This window comes from Convolutriloba macropyga, chromosome 4 (genome assembly GCF_964194025.1).
Source record: "Convolutriloba macropyga chromosome 4, txConMacr16.3, whole genome shotgun sequence".
NCBI lineage: Eukaryota > Metazoa > Xenacoelomorpha > Acoela > Convolutidae > Convolutriloba > Convolutriloba macropyga.
Genome location: NC_134471.1, coordinates 73,446,055 through 73,469,356, shown reverse-complemented (window position 1 = coordinate 73,469,356; position 23,302 = coordinate 73,446,055). Strand labels below are relative to the sequence as shown.

The window sequence follows — 23,302 nt, the reverse complement described above, 5'->3', positions numbered from 1 at the left end:
ATATCTTTTTTTTTTCATTCGTGATGGGCCCTCCAAATTCAATTTGTATTTCTTCATTAGGTTTTGAACAATTTTACAAAGGCTTCCATTTTGACGCCGGAAAAACTGGTTTAAGATTCTTACCAATATCAGTACAAGGCTTGCACTGAGCGATGCATGTACGGCCAGAACGCGTACTGTCCGAGGGTTATCATACCCCAACTGCCGGGGTGCGTAAGGTGAAGGCTTTCCAAGACTGCATTTTGTATCGAGTATGGGATTGGCACACGTTCATCAATGCAAACGCAACCCGATCGCACGTGGAGATCTCTCCAGTATGAAAACATGTAGGGATTCACTTCTTTACATCGTTGGGGGTCATTTTGCAGAACGCAATTGCGCACCTCTTTGAGAACCCCATCTTTGCTAGTCAGTACTGCCAAGAATCCTTTTGTGAATAACTGAGTTAAGTTATTCTCAAATACCTCCTCCTTTGATAAATCTAAGTTGGGTGAGTTCTGGGCCTCATTAGATGATCGTGTTGAGTTTACCGCCGAATTTGGGGTTGATTGAAATGTGACCCTGATGTGGGTAGGAAGGATTTGTGGATTCGATTTTGGGCTGCTCATATTTTTCGAAGAAATTGAATGAATATGTGTAGTATTTGAGGTAGGTTTTGAATTGAAATTGATTCGACTTGAAAATGTAGTAGGATTTGTATTAGGCTGGATTTGAGTTGCGTTTGCAGAATTTTCGAGAAGCAACTGTGTTTCGATTAATGGCAGAAAGCAAATTGGAATGGTTTGTCGGGTGAGGATGTGAGGCACGTGTGGAATGTGTATCATTGACGCTGCTTAAGTGCTGCGATTGACAGTTTGGATGTGTGGTATTTACATAAGTTGCGGCAATTGCGTCACGAATGCGGTTAATTGTTGCTACCGCAAATTCCTCATCGTATTTGTTTGTAAATTTTGCTTCTTGATTTGGTTGGCGGGAAATATAATCAACCAGCCCCATTTTTTGCACCCGGTATATGTTCAATGTTAAAATCAAAAATTAAAAGACGATCTACCCAGCGGGTTAAGCTACTATTATAAGATTTGTTGGACCGGTGTTCTTTCATAATTGAAAGTAGTGCTCAATGATCCTTGATGATTGTGAATCATTTGCCAAATAAATAATATTTATAGTATTCTACGGACCATACAACCCCTAATATTTCTAGTTCATTAACACTGTAGCGTTCCTAGTTTGGGTTGAGGAAACGGGATGCGAATGCAACTGTATTGCAACTTATCGGCGATCGTTGTTTAAATGGTGCTCCTAATCCCGCTCTAGATGCGTCGCATTTGATCCGCGTTTCCAAGTGCGGAATATAATGTGTATTTTCTGTCGCATTTGCTACTTTATCTTTAATTGCATGGAAGTGAAATTGATGTTCGTCATTCCAGTCAAATTTTGTATTCTTTTTAAGTAATGACCGAAGTGATGACATAATTGTGATAGATTAGGAATGAATTTTTCCTAAACAGCGGACAGAGCCTAGGAATGATCGTAATTGTTTTAGATTTTTAGGTGCTGATAGAGATAAAATTGATGCTGTTTTTGATTCAAGTGGTGCGATTCCTGACTGAGTAAATTTGTGTCCTAACCATTCAATTTCGGATTTTGCGAAATGACATTTAGATAAATTTATTCTTAAATTATCCTCACCCAATTTTTTTAAAACATTTGTAGACAAACTTTAAGTGCTCTTCTTTAGAACCGGGACTAACTATTATAATGTCTTCCGAGAAACATTGAGTATTTTGAAGTCCAACTAATATATAGTCCATTACTTTTTGGAATGCCGCCGGCATATCAGTTAAACCGTAGAAACCGGTATTAAAGAGATATGTACCAGTTCCCTCAACGCTAATAATATTGAAAGTGCAAGGCCGGGCCGTTTCCGGCTCTAAATTGAGTTGACTATATGCGTACTTCAAATCCAAGGTAGAGAAATATGCTGTCTCCTGTGATGCGTTTGTGTTTAAATTTTGTTGAATCATGTCATTTAAATTATCTGTATTCGGCATTTGATGCTTACTTTTATGGATAGATTTTTTTAAGATTTTTTAGTCTCAAGCCGATTAACTGTTTTATCTCTTTTTAATGTGATAACTATAGGTGAAATGAAGTTTTTCTTGGAGCAACTGTTTAATTTTATGATGTGTTTATCGTCAAGTAATCTTTTAAGTTCTGCATTAACTAGTGGTTGTAAATTAATTGGGACTGGACGGACTTTTTGATGTGTAGGCGTGAATTGTTTGTGGAATGTGGATTAGACTGAGTATTTTAAAGATTTACCGATTCTCGTGATGAAACCTGGAAAACCAAACGCAATTTGCTTCTTGATTAAACATTGGTTTTGATTAATATTTGCAACTTGTTTCAACTGTGTAAGAGAAAAGCCTAGCTTTGAGAAGAGATCTCGTCCAATGATGGGTCTATGACCATCTTCCACCACTGGTAACACCCGTAGCTATCCAATCATTACATTGGATTGATGTATTAATCACTCCAACGATCTTGATTATATCATTAGAGAAAATTTTTAGGTCATGCATCCCTGGTGACTGTACACAATAGCTTCCTTTGCATTCTGACACCACAGTTTTTGCGAAAAATTTATTGACAATCGTCCACACGCTCCCCGAATCCACCAGTGTTTTTGTCTTCGTATTCCCGACACAAATGTCTAAGTTCACCGGTTCCACTTCTCGAGTGTCGCTTTTAATTGAAATCGTCGCAACACAATTATCATCATAGTTGTCATAATCTGAGTCATAGTTTGCGTCGTAAATACCTTGCTTTTGGAGTAGTCTATCTATATTGTTGACTTATTCGGCTACTGTTGCTGCAGTACCTACTGTGGCCGCCTCAGAAACAGAATCATCTACATTATTCACTCGGAGTTTCGGTTTATATGGGTGTTTAGGTTTTTGACAAACTTTGGCGAAGTGGTTAGCAATGCCACAATTTTTAAAATTCTTTCCACGGGCAGGGCAATTTTGTCTATGTGAGGCTGACCATCCATAGCCACAGTTTGGACAAGTTGTAGGCTTAACAAATTGGTTAGTTGATGGACGTGATCTATTCCAAGATCCTTGTAAATTATTCACTGATGCACTTGTAATCTCTCGCGCGTTCGAAGTTGTCTGAGCTGAGGTCCCAGATATTTTTGGCTGATTTTGTATTCCCATCTCAATGTTCATGGCAATTTCAAGCGCTTTTTTGCTGTTCTTGTCTCCTTTAGCAATTCCCTTTAGCTTTCGCCGTCTTGCATGTTTGCTATGAAGACGTCACGAATGATTGACTCCTCATGGCTTCCTAAATCGCAATTCAATGACAGTTCCCGAAGGCAACCGTAGAACTTTTCCACAGGTTCTCCCTTCAGTTGCTTCCTGGTGAGAAATGTATACCGATCAGAGGTGATGTTTCGTTGTTTCGTAAACACTCTATCGAGACTTTCCCGAAGATCCTTTGTTGTTACCCGATCAATCTGGATATTCGGTTCCTGAGAACCAATATTCGTCTACCCTCCATCCCCAGGCTGAGATACGTTGGGGATACCGCTTTGTCATCACAATATTTCCAGGGTTTTTCACCACACAATATACTTACAAGTTCTATTTTCTGACAACGATTTAGCCACGAGTTCTTCAGTTGCTCGTTCCGGATTCTTCGATCTCTTTCGCTCTGGGATGTGCTGTTTTCAACATTATTTTCGTATATAGGTTCAGGAGGTAGGATGACCTTGTTTGGGTGATCTTCGAGTAGAACGTCGATCGAAATACCCTCTTTTGCGTGATAGCCAACTTCAACGTGATCTGCCAGTGGTCCCATCGCAAAGGTGGCTCTAGTGTCGGTTTTTCCCAAAAGGGTTTGATTCCAAGAAGTGCAATTTCTTTGGTTGCTGACTGCACCATGTGATATCCTTGACTGTGGAGATACGTATCTGAGCCACAAATCCGCTTAGAGTTTGTAGAGTGCGATTCGAGGTGCGAATCCGAGCTTTTACTAATTTGTGGGATTACCACTTTTAGTTTGTTTTAGCAACTGAGCTACAAATGCAACCGTGTTTTATCTGTCGTGGAAATCCTCCTCGAATCCAACAGGATTCTTCTTATTGGAAAACAGAGTAGAATAAAAGAAACTGAATTAAATGATGAAAGTTAAGGGAATGACAGGATGATGAAATTGGGTTGTGTGAACAACTGAAAACCTGACTTATTAGTCGGAGGCAAACTTAAGACAGGTGAACACTGACTTTTGATTAGGCAAGGACGAACTTAAACAGATTTGGTACTTAAATGAAATAATTTGAACTTAATAAGGTACAACCGTATCGCACAGGAGCAAACTTGAGTCCAATCAGAGTCGGATTCGAGCAAGCTTGAGTATAATCAAGAGTGGATTTGAGCTCGTTTGCGTCTGATCAGAACCGGCTTTGAGCGCGAATGGGTCTGATCAGAGACCATTTTGAGTGCATTATTTTTCCAATTTTATTTTTTTTTCGTACTGAGAGGTTGGCTCTGCCAAGAGCCAACAATTAAGTAGCATTCTGATGCAAAACTCATCTCAAGTTGGATAGCTCGGATCGGAATCAAGGATTCTAGCTATTAGCAAAAGCCCTTTAGAGGATTTTAATTGATCAAGACGTTTCGAACGGAAAATGTATCAGTTCATCCACTGAGATAGAAATATGAACGATATGCAAAATAAATTGATTTCTCAAAAGCTAGGGTTTCCTTTGCTTAGCATCATTTTCAGAAATGGCGCTTCCATAGTCGAGTATACTACTGCAAAGATCAGTTTTGATGAAATCAATATATTACAGTCAATTAAGAGATTTGTTCATAACTAAAATCGGTCTCTGATCAGACTATTTATAGCACAATTGAGTCTGATCAGAACCCAGGAGTCCAGCTGATAGCAAATTCCAGTACCCTGTAGATGATTTTAGTTAACTGTAGATCGAGACGTTTCTTACGGCATTTTATATAAATTCATCTATAGAATCAGGAATATATGTTAACGGTATACAAAATACATTTTTTCTAAGTAGCTGGGTTCTTTTTCTCTAGCAATTTTTTCATATATATACATTTTTGAGTATGTTACTGCAAAAATTTCTTTTTATGAAATAAATATATTGTAGCAAAATTAAGAGACTTGTTCTTATTTAAAATCATTCTCTGGTCAGACTATTTTGAACGCAATTGAGTTTGATCAGGACCGGTTTCAAGCACGCTCTAGTCTGATTATAAACGGCTTCAAGCGCAACTGGGTCTAATCATAAATGATTTCGAACGCAAGTAGATCTAATCAGAAGTGCAATCGAGCACAGGTGAGTCTGACCAGGAACACACGTCTTTTCGAGCCCACAGAAACTGACAGCAAATTTACGGTCTGAAGTAGACTATGATCCGTGCCGCACCAAGACACAGAGTGGTCTGTTCAGCGCACTACCTATGGCCTCGAAACTCTGATCAGAGCTCCATCGAGAGTTCGAACAGTCTAATCAGAGCATGGTCTAGAATCTGGATTTTTTGGTGGTTTCATCCGGATAGACTGAACAGTGCTCGTTCAAGAGTATGCCCGGTCTGACATTATCAGCAAAATTGGGGTCTAAAAAGCAAGACTTAATAGAATTTGGAACTATCTATATTTAGGTGTTGAAGATTTTGAAAGAGTAAGACCTCTATGCTACCCGGATACCCAGATAATTCTGATTTGCTTCTCCCTGGACCGAATGAATACTCTGGAAAGAGTAATTGACTATTGGGTACCAGAGCTTCAGCACCACTCACCGTCTACATCTTCAATTCTAGTGGGCACAAAGTTGGATTTGAGGGTATAGCTATGCTTTCTGTTACCTTGTGTAATTATTAACATACAGTTCCCCCGATATGTTTAGATTGGAATCTAATTGTCACACATTATATTGAGTAAAAATAGACAACTTTGATGGAAATTTTTGGGGATTACTAAGGGCTAAGGAAAAATCGATCGATCCTGATGCCCAAAATAAGTGATAAATAACAAAGATTTTAAACATACACTCTAAAAATCTCTCGTGTGAAATCACACGATTTTTTCTCGTGTGATGAAAAATCACACGATTTTTCGCGTGAAAAATGCGTCTCGTGTGATTTCACACGAGAAAATTTTCTTCGTGTGATGAAAAATTACACGATTTTTCATGTGAATGAATCTATGAGGAAATGAAGCAATTTTAATAGAAAATACTGATTTTTCCTCGTCCCAATTTTCTTTAGAACAGAAGGCTGATCTATCAATGATAATTTCATGCTACATTGGGCTCTTTTTAGTGATTAAAACCAAAGATAATACTTTAAATTGAAAAAATGGGGTAAATAGGGCGACCTAAATTTATCTCGCAAAAAAAATTGCTTAATATTAAAAAACATGGAGATCCTAACTGCTTCCTCTACTGCTTTATAGCAGCATACCACAACTATTTTTGACCATCTTTGGTGAATAATAACACAACATGGCGAATGAAAACGAGTTCCAATCTCTACAGTTCTTCAAACACAAATGCTCACCAAGCACATGGTTCATATCAAATGCCAATGCCAACAGACCAGATTGGAATCTTTGAGAACGAGAACGACGTACGAGTCAAAGTTTTTTGGTGAGTATCTTTGTTTTAATTTTTTTACTTACCTTGAAAACAGTTAAACAATCTCGCACTGATGCAAAACTTATTTTTTTCCAAATCACGTAAATAATTCGACCTTGTTTTATTTAGGTTAAGCGAGAACGAAGAGTTGATACTAGACAGAATATCAACGCGAGTTGATCAAGACTTTATTATGGACCTGTTACTTCTATGCGATATTAACCAATTTCAATATGTACTGATAACACATCTCTGTTAATTGGCCCAAAAAGTACGTGGCAGAACAGTTGATCAACGCCAACAAATCTGCCGAAATTGCTTTCACATCTGCACAAACAAAAACTACCTCCCAAGACATCAAAAAACTTGTTATGAACATGAGTCAGCTATCATTGAAATGCGCAGTGGAAATTCTGTCAAACTTCCGTTCAACAATCTTTAAGCTCGACACTTTGCACCAATTGTGCTCTATTTCGATCTTGAATCAATTCTTGTGGTTGTTGTCAGAGCAAGCAACAATCCGTTAGTTATTAGCACTGAGGATATTGAACACACATTAAGCCTGAATACTGTTTGGTAGCTATAGAGCAGCACACACAACAAGAGAAAATTTTCAAATTGGAACGATCAGAAGATTGCTTTTCACACTTTGTCAAATCCTTAAAAAAGTTGCCCGGGATATGCATTTCAAAAAACAGCAAAATAGTTTTCTCAGGGATAATCTGGATACAACTTTGAACTCGGATGATTTCTGGCTATGCGGAGAACATTTTCGTGTTTCCGTCGAAATCAGCGACGACAGGTCAAAAGTTTTCGATCACTGCCATTGTACGGGACATTTCCTCGGTTGGGAGCTTAACAGATGCAACCTGAAAAGCCGAGCGCTCGGTCTCACTCCAGTTGTAGCGCATAATTTCAGCAACTTTGATCTTCATCATCTCTTTCTCAAATTTTATGATTGAAATCCCTCAAAACAGATACTTGTTATCCCTACAACGGACGAAAAGTACATCAGCTTGAGTTTAAGGATGCATATAACCGACTACATAAACAAAAATGGTTGAAAAGTGGGCGTGTAAGACAAAATTGAGATTTATAGATTCTTTCCGTTTCATGGGAATGTCTTTGGAAAAACTAGTCTCTCTCATACCCGATGTCGCTTTCATAACCCTGAGACCATTTTTTGTTCAAAATTTCAGTGACAATCAAGTCAAATTGTTGGAGTAGAAAGGATTTTATCCCTACAGCTACATAAAATCATGGAAAAAAGCCTTCCCTCTTTGCCCAAATGGGGCAATACATTGTGTGGTGAAAAAATTACAATGACTACTGAAAATCTCCAGCACGGAAAAAACGTATTTGAAGAATTTCGATGTCAAAATTTGGGCGAATATCATGATTTGTGTTTAACGAGCGTTACGCTTTGCCAGCAGCTGTTTCTGAGCAGTTTCGGAAGTTGTGCTACTAATGTTATGGCCTAGATAGCGCCCAGTATTTTTAAGCGCCAAACCTAGCTGGAGACGCGTTTCTCAAAGCCTGTTGGCCCGATATTGATCTGCTGTCGGAACGAGAGCACTTGGATATGACAGAAAACTTTTTACGAGGCGGGATATCTTCGGTCTATTCGCAGCGTCTATTCAATGCAAATAATAAATATTTGGAAAATCTTGACGAATCAAAGGAAAACACATTTGGCTTCATGATAGACGCGAACATCCTATACGGCGCTGTGATTCAAAAGTTTCCCTTACCTGAGAGAAATTTCGAACTTACAGACGAAGTCGAGCTCTTTCAGATCCTAACGACGCACAGTGAATCTTAAGCGGGATATATAGTCGAAGCAGATTTAGAGTACCACCATGAGCTCCACACTGATCACAGCAATTTCTCACTCGCTCCAGCGAGTCCGTAAAAATGTGTTGGTTAAGCGATTATCAGACAGAATTGCTCAAAAAAATGGGTAAAAGTTGGCCTAACAACAATAGATTATTACAAACGCTCTACAACCAACGCAACTACGTTTTACACTACTTGACGCTCCAACTTTATGTTCAACTGGGCCTAAGGGTGATAAAAATTCGTCAATTTGGGGGGGTTTGATCAATCACGTTAGATGGCTTCGTATGTGGAACTTAATTGTCAACGAAGAGCTCAAGCATCAAAGAAGTATGAGGAAAACTTCTATAAGTTATTGGTGAATAGCGTGTATGGAAAAACATGTGAACTTCTGAGAAACGGAATGAGTGTTTTTGTTGTTAGAGACGAAGACAATTTATTATAGAAAACTTTGAAACAATTTCAAATCCTTCAAAATAATCAATTCTAATGTTGTTACTTAGTTACGACCAGGAAAACTACTATTCACTGGACGAAGCCTACAATTGTTGGAGTTTCAATTTTAGACTTGTCTAAATTGTATATGTTCCGATTCCATTATCTTGTAATGAAACAACATTTCAACTGTGCGCTTCTTTACAGTGATACGGGCTCGTTAACATATAAAATTTCCACTGAAGAACTGTACAAAAATCTTGAGGAAAACCTTGAGCTAGAATATGAGTTTGATTTTTCAAATTATCCTGAGTCGTATAAACTCTATAGTACAGAGAATCAGAAGAAAGTACTTAAATTGAAAGATGAATTACATGGATTGGCAATGATTTGGTTTGTGGGACTGAATAAAAAACTGTACTCTATTTTGTCGCTGGGTAAGTATATTAGGCCTTTTACTCCAAAAAGCGGACATAAAATTCCACAAGGTTGATGAAACTAAGCTCAGTAAGAATAAAAGCAGTTTAGAGGAGAAAATTTGGCTTTGATGAAACAGTTAATGTCAATTGTATCCGACGAAAACTTTACTTTCAGGGGGGCAGAAGAAAAGTATGAAGAGTATCACAAAGCCGGCTCAAAGTCTATTCAATCACAAATAATTGAGGAAATACTGAACAACAGGGCCACCGAAAGGGCTCTCAACTTCCGGATAAGTTATAAATGCCATCAAACTTACACAACAAGAATCAATAAAGTCTGTCTTTCTTGTTACGACGACAAGCGTTACCTTTGTGGAAACGGGCTGACAATCCTGCCGTATCGTCAATTCGAAATAGCCGAGGATTGCTTTTACCGTCAAATTTTAAACGATATGAGCTGGGCAACAGATCTTAGGGGTATGTCTTCTGGTGGAGAAACAGTTGAATATCTTAATTCAAGCACTCCAGAACAAGTTTCAAGTGCAAACCATATCAATGAAAGTTTCACTTCAGTTGCCTGGGGTTTCCTTCAACGGCAATATTCACTCTCCGAGTTGGAGGATATTTCTTCTGATAATTTACCGGACAGCTCAACTCCGGATAGAAACGAATTCATTCTGTCAGAGACCAAGGAGTCACCAGAAACTCCCCATTCGAAAAAACGTAAACGTAAACGTTTATTTGAAAGTGACTTTTCGTCTAATTAAGCAAATACTGTATATTTTTTTCTAGTTATGACTTATAGTTATGACTTAACCATTTCTGCAACACAGTTTGTTTCCTTGTTTTTTTACTTTAAACCTTGCACCCAGGCTAAACTGAGCCCTCATAATAGATATTTATGAGTAATTTGTATTTGTTTGGAGTCGTAGAGGGCTTTTTTAGAAATATCGTTCAACACTTAATGAAAACCAAGTGCTAAGTACCAACAAGAAACGGCGGTACAATAAACAAAACTGAGAGTGTTTTATTGATTTCCAGCTTTGAACTGGAAATTCTTAAAGAAACAAAATGGAAAATAAAGTGAAATGCGGTGAATGGAAAGGAAAGGAACGTTCGACAGAATAACTTTCTTGAACATGCTTTCTGAACGTTTTATACATTTAACGGGGTGGGACAAAACAGTGTTACTGGGAATTTCACGGGGTGGGACAAAAAAGTTACTGGGAATTTCACGGGTTGAGTCAAAATTCCCACCCCGTAAAATTCCCAGTAACACTTTTTTGTCCTCACCGTTAATTTCCCAGTAAAAAACATTACTACTGATATTTTCAGATAACCAGAATTGGATAAAAAGCATAAACGAAGTTTCCCTGACTTTTTTATATATGTAACCTAGATTGAATTAGGCTTTCGAGTGGTGCACTAAATGTGATAAATCCAGTTGATGATTCTTCTCCGTCAACTGCACCGATTGTTAATTTTTCATCAGACGAGGAGTCATTGCACGTGCCATGTTTTTAGGCTCGCAAAAAGGTCCGTATTTAACGATTTTTAAAAAAAATGACTGTCAAGGTTCGTTTTCGATTAGTTTGCTTCATACGTCAGCTTTGAGATTAAAAGCTATCACAAGATACAATTAAAAGGTTCTTGGTTTGACGAGCTTATATTTTTAATTTTGGTACTTGTTCTGTTACGAGAAGTTAATTCACCAATAGAGCAAAGACGAAGTCATCTGTTTTGAAGCCTTTCTCTCAGTGCGTATCATATTTTACTAAATCAGATCAGTCTTCGAGGAGCGAGATGACGGCTTATTTTCTAGAATTGATTCTGCTAAGTGAATTGATTAATTATTTTGGGCCTTAGCTTTGCAGCGTGAAATCAATAAAAGAATTAAATATTTGAAATCAAAATCAGGATTGCAGGAGATTGAAATTTTAAGTACTTGTCAACAAAAGGTTTTTATGAACAAATCATTCAGTCACAAAGCGGGAAGTGAAATATGGTTGAAAAGACAAAAAAGTCAGACAGCGGGAAATAAAGCAAAATGAAATATGAGTAATATGGAAATGGCCTCTCTTGACGTCGACTTGAACGCCACAACCCTTAATCATTTTCAAACAACCGCCAATCGGAATGACAAGCACCTTCGGAAAAATGTTCTGAGATCTTTTGATACTGCTACGTTGCAATCGAAGGAACACGGAAACGGCTCCAATAGCATTCCACGTCGCACGTTCCGCCGTTTTTCCTACGTCTTCCACTAATCCAACTACGAAAAGGCCAACAAAATTATTCCTTTTTCCTAATATTTGTTTGATACTGAAGGTTGCTACCCTCCGTAATTTATCAAAATTCCGTTGATTTGTTTTAGATTGAAATTGAACTTTAGCACATAATTCGTTTGGTAAAAATCGATCTTTGTTGACATTTTGCGGGGATTTTTAAGACATAAAACTCATCGATTTGCCGTTTGATCAAGATAACCATATCCGATGAAACACGCGATAAACAACGGCGATTTCAACAATAACTAATTTTGTAACTGCTATTTTTCGACAAAGTGTTTCGCACCTACACTCCCCCTTAAAAAAAATGTGCGCCGTTGGAATTTTACGTTTATTAGGCTTACGTTTACATGTACTTGGAATTTTATTGTGGAGGCCGAAATAAAGTAGTATATCTTGGTTCCAAATGTTTCTAAAGTTTAAAATAGTGAAAAATATTAAAGGAAAACTGAATTAGTCTTAAAGGTAGTTACTTCAGAGAAGTTGGATTTGAACGCGACGATTGCCATAAAATAATTGGTCACTACTCTAGCAATGAGAGCGCAAACGGATATAATCGACAATAATATAAATCTGAATTGTACTATAATTTATACCGCGCGTCATCAGTTATTGTCGAATGCACCCCTCAGTTACAGAGCACGTGTCATTACACAGTAAATCATTTTGTAAAGATATGGCGCGTGCTCTGTAACTGGGGGCGCATATCGTACTTTTCATGATCCCTTACAAATTTTGGGATCTATTCTGTCCCCCCCCCCCCCCCCAGTGTTTTTTATGACCCCCAGTTACAAATTATATGTTGTTATATAGCACGCTACTATGTAAGAAAGCAGCACGTGCGCCTCTGGGGGGCAGAATATTATGCTCACTAAGCTGGGGGGGGGGGGGGCAGAATAGATCCAAATTGTGTTGTTATATAGCACGTGTTACTATGTTCAAATTTAGCACGTGCGCATGGGCCATAAAGATGTATCCTCACAAATCCGGGGGGGGGGGGGGGGGTTTGAGGGGGGCATAATAGAGCCATTACATTCATATGTTTCAAGAAGATAAGATTTGGGAGAGGGATAATTGGAAAGCTGGATCTTTTCCGTTTGTGCCCCCCCCCCCCCCCCCAGCTTAGTGGGCGCATATTATTTGCATCCCCCAGACGCACGTGCCATATTTTTACATAATGATTTACTATGTAATGACACGTGCTCTGTAACTGGAGGGCCGCATAACGTACTGGGGGGGGGGCACAAACGGAAAAGATCTGGAAAGCTTCACTCAGATAATTATTTTCTGTGAAATTTTTTCAGGACTCTAGGGAAATCTCAGCAGGGGAAGGCGAGAGGGTTCAGAAGATGATCCCAAACTGCATAAAGTACATGGAGTGTTCGGCTGCAAGCGGGGAGGGAATCAAAGAGGTCTTTGAGGCAGCTGTTCGAGAAGCGCTCAAAGCAGAAGCAAAGAAAGAGAAGAAAAAGCAGTGTGCTGTTATGTAAAAAAGAATGAATTTTCCCATTATAGCCCCCTCCCACCAAAATATAGCCCCCTCCCCATTATGGTGGTATATTTTTAATGATAACAGGGAATAGTATGCAATCATATAGGACCAAAAAGTTAGATGTAATTTAATGGATGGGAAAAATTGCAAATTTAATCACATGACAAAGCGAAAAGTTTTCATGATATATGTTTAAATAATTGGTAAATTGAACACTTGGAGCTGTTCCCTTTTCCCCAAATGAACGTTTTTTTAAATGTTTTTATGGACAACCCGAGGCGAGACGGGATAAATTAATTCAATATATTAATAATTGCTTTTAGATAATTTTTAATATTTAATAATAATTATAGCAAATTATATGTAGATTAAAACATTGCGACCTTCAACCGTCTTTTCTCAATTCAATGTCTTAAGTATAGATTTATAGTATTTAAGACGAACGATTACCTTGTAACATTCTTTTAAGACGAACGGCTATCTTGTAAGCGTCTTCTGAGGCGAACGGTTCCCAGGTCGAGGTGTGCGTTAATTATCAGACAATTAAAAACGCACAGGGGGGGGGGGGGGGTAAAGTGTTTTTGATTACATGGACGAGCGTCATATTAAAGTCTGCCTACATGAACGAGATTCCTAGTCAAAGTCTGCCTAAATTCTGATCATTAACGAGATAAAGTCTGATCATTAACGAGCAAAAGTACGTATAAAATGGCAATAACATTATCGGAATTTTTCTCAAGTTGATTGAAAAACCAACTTTTGAGATTTTCCTGTATTTTTTGGTGTTTCCCTCCTCCTTTCTCATCCGGGCTGGGGACCGGCAACGGCGGAGTTACAAACGAGCAATTATAGGAGATTTTGAGCAGACTACTATAGGTTAAAAACCAGGCTCAAACTCTATCTCCAAACAAAACAAAGCATAATAAATCGCTAAAATAGGTTATATGCTGTCGGAAAAAATCTACAGTTGAACTAACGAACAATTTTTTGAGATTTTCCAGTATGTTTTGGGTGTGTTCCCCTCCTCCTTCTCTCAACCGGGCTGGGGACCGGATACGGAGAAGTTACAAACACAAATATAGGAGAATTGAGTCCGAGCAAACGGTAAAAATCTGCGCTCCTAGACTCTCTCCGAGTAAAACCAAACAAACAAAAAAATGCAAAACAAAGCAAAACAAAACAAATTATAACATATAGCTGAAATTATGTAAGATTCTTGTTAGACCATGCGTCGGCTTGTAAGATTTTGTCTGAAAATCTTGTAAGTCGACGCATCCTCTTGTCAGATTCGGTCAGAATCTTGTAAGGTCTTAAAAGATATCAATTCGATCAATCTTGTGCACGAACAAAGCTTAGACAACCCACAACTAACTGTCAAATGAAACCCTAACTTAGCTAGAGGATGTAGCCTCTTGAACCATCTTAATAAATGACCATCGGAGTAAACAATACTGCATGTGGTTAAAGCCATATCGATTATCGAAAAAAAGAGGGGATTAATTAGAAGCTGAGAAATTCACAAACATTTTGCTAATTTTTTGTTCAGATACAAAAGTATAATCTGGTTCTGAAAACAAAGAAAATTGCTCGAATTTTTGTATAAATGTACATGAAACAATTGTTATGAGAGGTTGAACCCTGTTTCAGTGGCTCTCACTCTAAATTTATCAACAAATTCCAATTGTGTAATTGTTCTATTAGAGTTATATAAGACCAATTAAAATTAGACAAAGTATTGTTATTTTCAGTAAGTATTTTTTAGATAAAAATAAAAAACATCATTGTCAGGTTTTATAATTTTGTCCAGACAGACAGCTGACGTAGTTGTCTATTCCAAGAATTTGCAAAATTTCTGTTCATTTCTGTCACCTCTTTGATTTCTAGGCACTTTTATATGTTCAATAAAACCTTCAATCACGATATTTTAATTGAAACCCGAGTTTCAAAAGAACAAAGACGTAAAAATCTGAGGAAATGGTTAAGTAAGACAATCATATGACCCCACCAATCACGGATTTAGCTCTTTTTATCCCCATGCTCAGTAGCCAAACACTATTGCTCTCATATTGTGGTTGCAATAATACAAATTTTATGATCCATTTAAGTCAAAAAGTAAAGTATAATTTGATCAGATTCCGTACCCAACTCTAAGTGCATTTCAGTACTGGGACAGTATAAATGCAATTCCTCATCATTAATGAAACATAGACTGATTGATGTTACTTATTTGATTTGTCAGACGTTCCTTCATCCTGATATCTTAATGATCAGACTGGGGCAAACTCTGATTTTTACTGACCAGACTATTGACAATTCAGTTTTTTTACTGGATAGACTTTGCGCCATTTGTAATTTTTTTATTTTCCAGACTTGGGTCAAATCTGATTTTTTTTAATGGCCGGACTAGCACCAATTCTAATTTTTTGCTTGCCTGATTTTTTATTTACTCCAAACATGATCGGGAAAACACCAAAGTAGCAAAAAAACTCCAAAAAACCGAGGAAACGTCAAAAAAGGCCAAACGGAAACTTCAAAAACAGCCGGGGAAAAAACGTCAAAAATAGCCGGAAAAACATCAGAAAAAGCCGAAAAAAATCAAAAACAGCCGGAGAAACGTCAAAAATAACCGAAAGAAAAGGTCAAAAATATAAATTCATGTGTAAGTTGTCCTCGTCTAACCGTTTGAGGCATTGAGTTACATATTTCAAATGTTCTTCTATCAAACCTGTGCTAACTATGATTATATCGTCATCGAAACAAATCATAATCTGAGGGCCGATTTGTGTATAAACTATAGCAATTTGAAATTCAGCACGCATGTCTGTAAGGCCGCAAGTTCGTGTTTTGAAACGATATGTTCCCGTCGATTCGCCATAGATGATATGAAAAATGAAATATCTGGATGGTGTCGAGATTGAAGATAGGCAGGTTTTAGATCTAAAGTAGTAAAGTGTGCCCTTTGAGCGTTTTGGGTTTTAGCTAAGTTTTGTGATATCGATTCAATAAAAGTTTCGGTATTTGGCGTTCGGTATTTGTTTTTTGAATGGCTTTGTCGAGTATTTTGGAATCGAACGCTAATTCATTGAAAAAACTTTATTTGAGTTATGTCTGTTGAGAAAAAATATTTATCAGAACAATTAGATAATTATTCAACGTGTCCCCTTTTCTGTAATCAATAAACTTCATCTGTGACTGTAGGTTTTTAATTAATAGGAACTTTTCTCCGTTTTCGGCGCTTAGCTGTGTAATTCCTATGAAATTTTTAATTTTGCATTGTGTGTCTTTGATAAACCGATAGGTGAAACTAGACTTGATCTTGAGTTGCGACCATCTGTTTTATGGGGCGTTGTGATTGAGAGGTTATGTGTTTATTAATTTACCAGTTTCAGGTGGTTTATGCACGAGTGCCAGGACAAGAGTTGTTGAAAAAGGTCCCTCCCCAGGTTGTTTTTATTTACCTCCTCTAAAATTGTCAGCAAAACTTTTTGTGTTTTCCAATAATTGAATGCAATTGAAGTTTGTGGTTTAATGATTACTTTAAACTGTTCCTTAGAGTAGGTTTTCAAATCTTTTTCATCAGTTGCCGGGATTCATGAAAATTTCGGTGTTTGTGAGCATTCATGTTGCGAGGTTTTTGTAGATGACACCGCAGACGCTTCCAAGGTCTACCATTGAGTTACTAATTATGTTTCCATACATGTGGACGTTTAAAGGCTCCACTTTTATGTTGTTTCACCCGTCATTGTTGCTACGTACTCGTCTTCCAAGTTTTCGTAGGAACAGTAAATAGCCTGATTGTGCTGCTTGTTGTGAATGGTCACGTAATTAACCGTCTCCCTTAAGGTCATCATCTACACCTTCTTCGATTCGATTTGGGTTTGTTTGTTGGGAAGCAGCTTCTGTTTGCTTTTTGTTTTTTGACACGTCGTGCAAAGTGACACACCGGGGCAAATTGTTTTATTGTTGTTGTGTTACCTTTGGCCTCATTTTTTGCTTTGGAAGATCAATTTTGTGGTTAGACACTCCCACAGCGATTAAAGATTGGGCGTTGTTGACTGTAAGCGGAGTTTCAGTTTTTCTTTTGAGAATTAATTACGAAGTTGATTGTTTGATTGTTTGTCCAGTTTCATTTTTCTGCTGATTCTTTGTTTCCATTTCCATGTGAACTATAATTTCAATTGCATTTTATGGAATGACTATTTCTCAGAGTAGAGTGGATCTTTTTGTATGTCAAATTTGCATATTCTTTTTATGAAACTTGACACTCAGTCAGTTTTCATCTTGTTCTTTGAGCAAAAGAAAAACTCTGCTGCCTCTCATTCTCTGTTGTCTGTCAGAAAGCTTGATTCTTGTTTTTCCATTTCGAGGTGTGTGTTCTTTCTTTTGAAAATTCGGCGATCTACCGTTCCGCTGCGAAGATAGTGAGTGAATCTGTCGCATATTTTGCATGGTTGTGTTCAAATCACATGCCCATTTCATCTATATTTTTTCAACGATATCTCGGACTGTTAGGAATGGTCTTTGACCTGCTCTTCCTATGTTGGCTTTTCAGGGTAGGTTACTCCAATTGGTGAATAGTTGAGTAGTTCTTCTAATTGATTGTTTTACATGGGGAGGAGATGTAGTTTCCGCTCAATTATCCTTTTTCCTTGTTGAAAAGTAGATTTGCGGTAGACTTTTCCTAAAAAGCATCCAGGTGAAAAAAAATTTGCAGCAAATCCGTGGCTGACTGCGCAATGTGATGAGCAGGCAAATCTTGTCTTACAAATTTGCTTTTAAAAAGGGCCTTTGACTATCCTAAGTGGTTATTGCATCACAATTGCCTGCTATTGTGTTTGCTCAGTTTTAGTTAATTGTTTTTGCTGGGATTCGTGAGTCGAATTACTCTTTATTAACTCAGTAGTCAGAACGCTAGTAATCTGACTAATTTAAATTGTTCAACTAAATATTACAAGAATTTTCATAAGAATGAAAGTTGAGTCGGAATTGTAGTGTCCGAAATTCAACCGAACGGAAGTCAATAAAAAATATTTGTTTAAAGCATGAATAACTATTTTTTAAATCACTTTGGATGTCTACTACAATGAACAGATTAACAACCTGTCTAGGTGGAAACAATATGAACTGATTTAAAAAAAACCTCAAATTTGGTTGACTTTTAACAATGAACTAAATTAAATCATTTTTATGTCATATCCTTATTACAATAAACACACCTTTTTGATTTTTTTAATTAATCGTATATTTGCCTTAAAAAATTAGTTTTACGTTAGATAATAAAACGAGCTAATTGTCGACATTTTTTATGTTCTCTTTGAGGAACCAGAACAAAAAAGGGAAAGCATTCGAACTTCTGATTCTATTTCTCTCTCGAGAATGAAATCAGTCCAAAAAGTTCTGTAGCTTATTAGAGGTTGACTTGCCATTAAATTGTACGATCTATTTCAATAATTAAAACAAAACAAATAAACTAGTCAAATTTGGAAAATCAGGTGATGGAGGTTTTTTTAGATTAAACAATACTTTTCGGTGTATTCTTCACTCATGTAGATACGGTGACCTCTGAGAGGTCACATTATCTCTTCAGTTGAATGTTTCAATCATATTTTGACATTTCACTGTTTTCTACTTATAATGCAGTTGTCTAATGACTAAAAACAATACTTGGTTTTTGCGTCAGATACAATTTAAGTAATGGTTAAGTGACTTTAAGAAAGGTTGATTATGAAAACCTTCTTTTTAGCGTAACTTAATTTTGATAATCTTATCCATCAATTATTATGGCCGTATAAGTACATTCATAACCAACTGTTAAACATGAAAACTGCATTTCAAGAACGATTGTTTCCAAAAGCGGTGGTTCAAATATTATGTAAACGTTAAGTGACTCAGCTTGAAGTCACTGAGAACTTGTGGCGTTTATCGAGAACCACGAAGCGGTTCGATATATTAAGTCAAAATTTCGAAGTGACTTCTGCAAAGTCACGTAACCATGCTTAAAACACGAAACGTGCACGTTTTAAAAATGACGAAAGTCAACGGAAATCAACTTCTGGATAAGTAGCAACTTCTGGCATTTTAACTTCTGGCACTGCAGACCTTCGGCATTTTAAAATGTGCACGTGAGTGTTTTAACTGATGCTTAGTTTGTTGCTGGACGCGAAGCTCAACACGCTAATTCGAGAATAAAGGAGAAAGCTATAATCGTAAAATTATTACGACAGGTATGATGTAATTCGTCTGGGTCAGAGATGAGGTTCATTTTTTAGTTTTGGAATCTTTTGCGTTTGTCCCTCAGACGCGCACCCCTTATTTTTACATAATGATGCAACCTGATCGGTAATTGGCGGGTCGGTTACATAATAATGCTTAAGATGGGGATGGGGTCGATATCGTGGGGGGGGGGGGGGGGGGGCGAACGGAAAAGATACAAATATATAATAAAACTATGGGATACAGAACTGATTTCTCCTTTAAAGGGCAAGTAGGGGGCGTGGGAGGGGGTTGTGTTTGGGTTGGATAATGGAGCATAGATCCTTCTTCTGCACTGGCTGACTCTACTGAGGCGAATAGGATGCTTAAACCAGTCTTTCTTCTTTCAATTCCTGCATACATAAGTACTTGCTGTCCCAGTCTGAGGAGTCGCAGCCAATCAATTGGGGTATCCTGTTCAACTCAGATTGCGTAATACACACATAGATCTTTTGGTTGGCATCGAACTAAAATAAATGTGAGTGAATTTCTGATTTTTTTTCTGTTTCGATGTTTTCCGTTTGTTCTCCTCATTACGTTATGCAACCCCCAGTTACAGAGCACGTATGCCATTGCATATTAAAATATGGCACGTGAGTGTGGGGGTGCAAATAATATGCACCCAATAAGCTTGGGGGGCACAAACGGAAAAGATCCCATTATTTTAAAATATAGCATGGTGGGGGGGGGGGGGGTGGAGCTTATTTAGAAACAGAAAAGATCCGGAATGCGATTGAACATAACCTGAATGGGGAACTTTTCTCTTTTCTGGAAATTTTGGACAGCACGCTCTAGCAATGCACTAAAAATTGTACCAAAACCGGTCAAAATTCATGTGACAAGAAAGATGCCGGCTTTCATTTTTCAAAATAAAAGCCTGGTGTCACCCCTACCGAATACCCAAAGCCTATCAGACCTGATTCAAAGATTATCCAGAGGCCAAGTCTGGGTAGAGGAGCCAAGACTTGGAACCTCACTGAGCAGAGAGAAGTCAAGACTTGTTTTTTTTTAAATAGCAGAAACCAAGTCGTGGGTTTTTTTGAGAAGAGATAAGTTTGATTTCTTGCAGATAGGATGGTTTTTTCATAAGAGGGCAATTATTTGACTTTTTTGCAGTCATTTTGAAAGTTTTTGAAAAATATCCCTTTGCCGTGGCAATTCTTAGATTTTTCGTGGCATCACAAATGGTTTTCATGCAAGATTCTTGCAACACGAAGCGTTATCTTGCAAGATTCGCACCCATGGTAACTTTGCAAGATGTTGCACGATTTCTGTATGAATCTTGCCAGACCTTGCAAGATAACAATTCGAAGTTGAACGGGATAGCAAGGAGACTTCGGTTCCTTTCTTTTTTATGAAAACAAAATTGAAGTCAATTACAGGAGTGTCGTCAAACTCCAATTGATGCATTCTTTCGAAATCATGACTGAGAGCTCTTTCATCGATCGCGACGTCATAATGATGGAGATCAACGGGAAAAGTAATTCTTCCATTCACTTGCTGCATCTCGCGAGTCACGTCTGCTAACAGTTGCAACTCTGAAGGTGTTTTTGGGTACGCCAATTGTGCGTCTCCGCAAAATCTGATAAAAAAGGAACCGTAGACCACAACTAATTTTCAATTCTCAACTCCAAATTTTTATTCATGTGGTAAACGCTGTTCACTTAAAAAACAAAACATATCTGCACAGATTAATACATGAAATTTGCAATCAAAAATTGTTTTGTCATATAATAATAGAATCTTGACTGTTCACAGATAATCGACAAAAAAAGAAATAAAACGTCAACCCCGCTTAAAATTTTATTTATTGTTTTGAAAAATAAGCAACACTTTTTTATCAAAATAGCAGCTAAAACTATTCTTTACAATTTGACTCAAATCTGATTGTTTTTGTATGTGTTAGAAGGTGCACCCTCATCGAAAAAGTTTATCGAAGTTCAAATAATCAGCAAACAGTGTAAAATGGTTTCGGGTAAATTTATTTTAAGATTTATACGACTTGCTTTACTGTCTGATGCAGCCAGAAAATTTGCCTTGATGTAGAAATTCGACTCATAGTTACAAAAAATCTAACAACATCCATTTTTCTGAACTCAGAGTCTTCTTCAATTTGTCATTTGAAACTATGTTTATCTAAAACAATTAATTGCAGACGTTGAGTTTGACTTATAGACCAAACTTGAACGCAATTTGGAGCAACTCCGCGTAAGAAAAAAAAGTTAGAGAAAAAAACTGATTTCAAAGCGTTCCCAGAAAACTACAAGCAACTAGCATTAGACAATTTTCTTTGTTGATTAAAATTGGAAACATCTAGGCTGAGATTACACTTCGTCTTCAATTATAATGCACGTCAATGCAACAAAACTATTTTGTCGGATATGTTAGGTAAATTGTTTGTAATGACAATTCAAATAAGTGAAACTTGCATAAAAGCATTTCGAGTCTATGATATTGTCTCAGCTTTCATTCAAGTGTAAACAACCCTTGTTTTTATAACCTGCAATTCAATCTTCCTTAGAACCATAAAACGTATCAAAAAGGATAAACAGCTAACTAACAGCAACTAAAAGAGATACAAGTACACTATTATCTTTTTTTTTATTTTGCAGCAAAGTGGAAGACCTTTTTTTAAAGTTTGTTCGTCTTTAAACAGATGATGTGACAAAGACAGCCAAAAATACAGAAAATTTGTTTCTACAAGTCAGTTGGTTGATTTTTCCATTCAATTCTTAAGACTTACTGTGACTGTTCAAGCAACATAGCAACGGAAAGTACTGACGGTTAATAAAAACCCGGGACCCGTAATAAAATGCCATTAAAAACAGGGAGACTCTAAACTTTACTATGCGCAGGCAAAAAATATAGTGTGCCAAGTGTGATGAAACATTGTATAGAATGAGAAGTCAAAACTTCATAAAAATTTTTCTATACTTGATAAAAATGAGATTTTATGTATCAGCGATGAAACCGAATGAAAACACAGTCCGAGAAGCAATGGATCAGTTTTTATTAAACTTTAAGCAAGCCTTTATTTAATTTCACTTCGCCTCTTGGGCCGACTCTATGCCTCAGTGACCAACGCCATCTGAAATAAAGCTACAATAGGGAAAATTTAATAAGATCAGCAGAGTCAAGTTAATCCTAGTCAGTTTTTTTCACGCTCCCTAAAGTATATAATTTGATGCATTTCTAATTTTTTACCCACCCGACCTTCAGTTTTTAGGCTATCGTAAATGCCGCCACTCAACTCAGATTTTTAATTTTGTTTTGTATTTAACACAAGAATTCCTCTGATCTGAGGTCAATCCAAACTGGAGACTTTAAAAGGCGGTCTGGGAATTATTGCTGGTGAGTTTTTATTTTCCGAATTTGAGTCTTTTTCCTGACCAGTTCTTTCCTTCTGCTACAAATTCAATTCAAAACAAATGAATTCCACAAACAGTCCAAAATGAGAATTAATTTTTTTTGCTGAAATTATTTTAAACATCAAATCGACAATTTCGAAAACTTCTTATTACGAAGTGCTTCTCAATTAATTAGGAACGTTTGATTTGTTTTCATTCATGTAAAAATTTGGCCGGTATGCATTTTAAACCTTAAGATGCTAACATAAAATTTTTTTACAAATAAATTTTTCACAAAGAGATAGAATGGCTAGCATATGTTCAACGATTGCATTCGATGATAACTGAACCAACTGAATGGGTAAACAATTAGCCTGAACTGGATAACAGCTTGAGAAGAAAATAAACGGTGCATTTTCGTAATTTTGTAGGAAAACAGTATGTCACAGTTTGTGATCATCTGAAGTCACAGATTTTGTTTACTTTCGAGAAAAAAAAACTCACTCGATTAACTCGTTTGATCATCTTTGCTTGATCATCTTCATGACTTGCCCCAATTTCAAACA

At 37.1% G+C, this 23,302-nt stretch overlaps 1 protein-coding gene across 3 annotated transcripts in view; it reads left to right on the top strand.

Annotated features, from left to right (window-relative positions):
• The window catches only part of LOC142338667 (ras-related protein Rac1-like), a 30,856-nt gene extending 17,474 nt beyond the window's left edge, over nucleotides 1-13,382 (top strand). Inside the window, exons 3-4 of one of the 3 annotated variants that reach the window (XM_075388526.1) lie at nucleotides 5,703-5,875; nucleotides 12,950-13,382. In XM_075388526.1, coding sequence (XP_075244641.1) covers nucleotides 5,703-5,875; nucleotides 12,950-13,135 — 359 coding nt within the window. In that variant the 3' untranslated portion in view covers nucleotides 13,136-13,382. Of the gene's footprint in view, nucleotides 1-5,693; nucleotides 5,876-12,949 lie in introns of all 3 variants that reach the window. The other 2 variants (XM_075388525.1, XM_075388524.1) reach the window with 2 other exon arrangements.
• The last annotated feature ends 9,920 nt before the right edge of the window (nucleotides 13,383-23,302 follow it).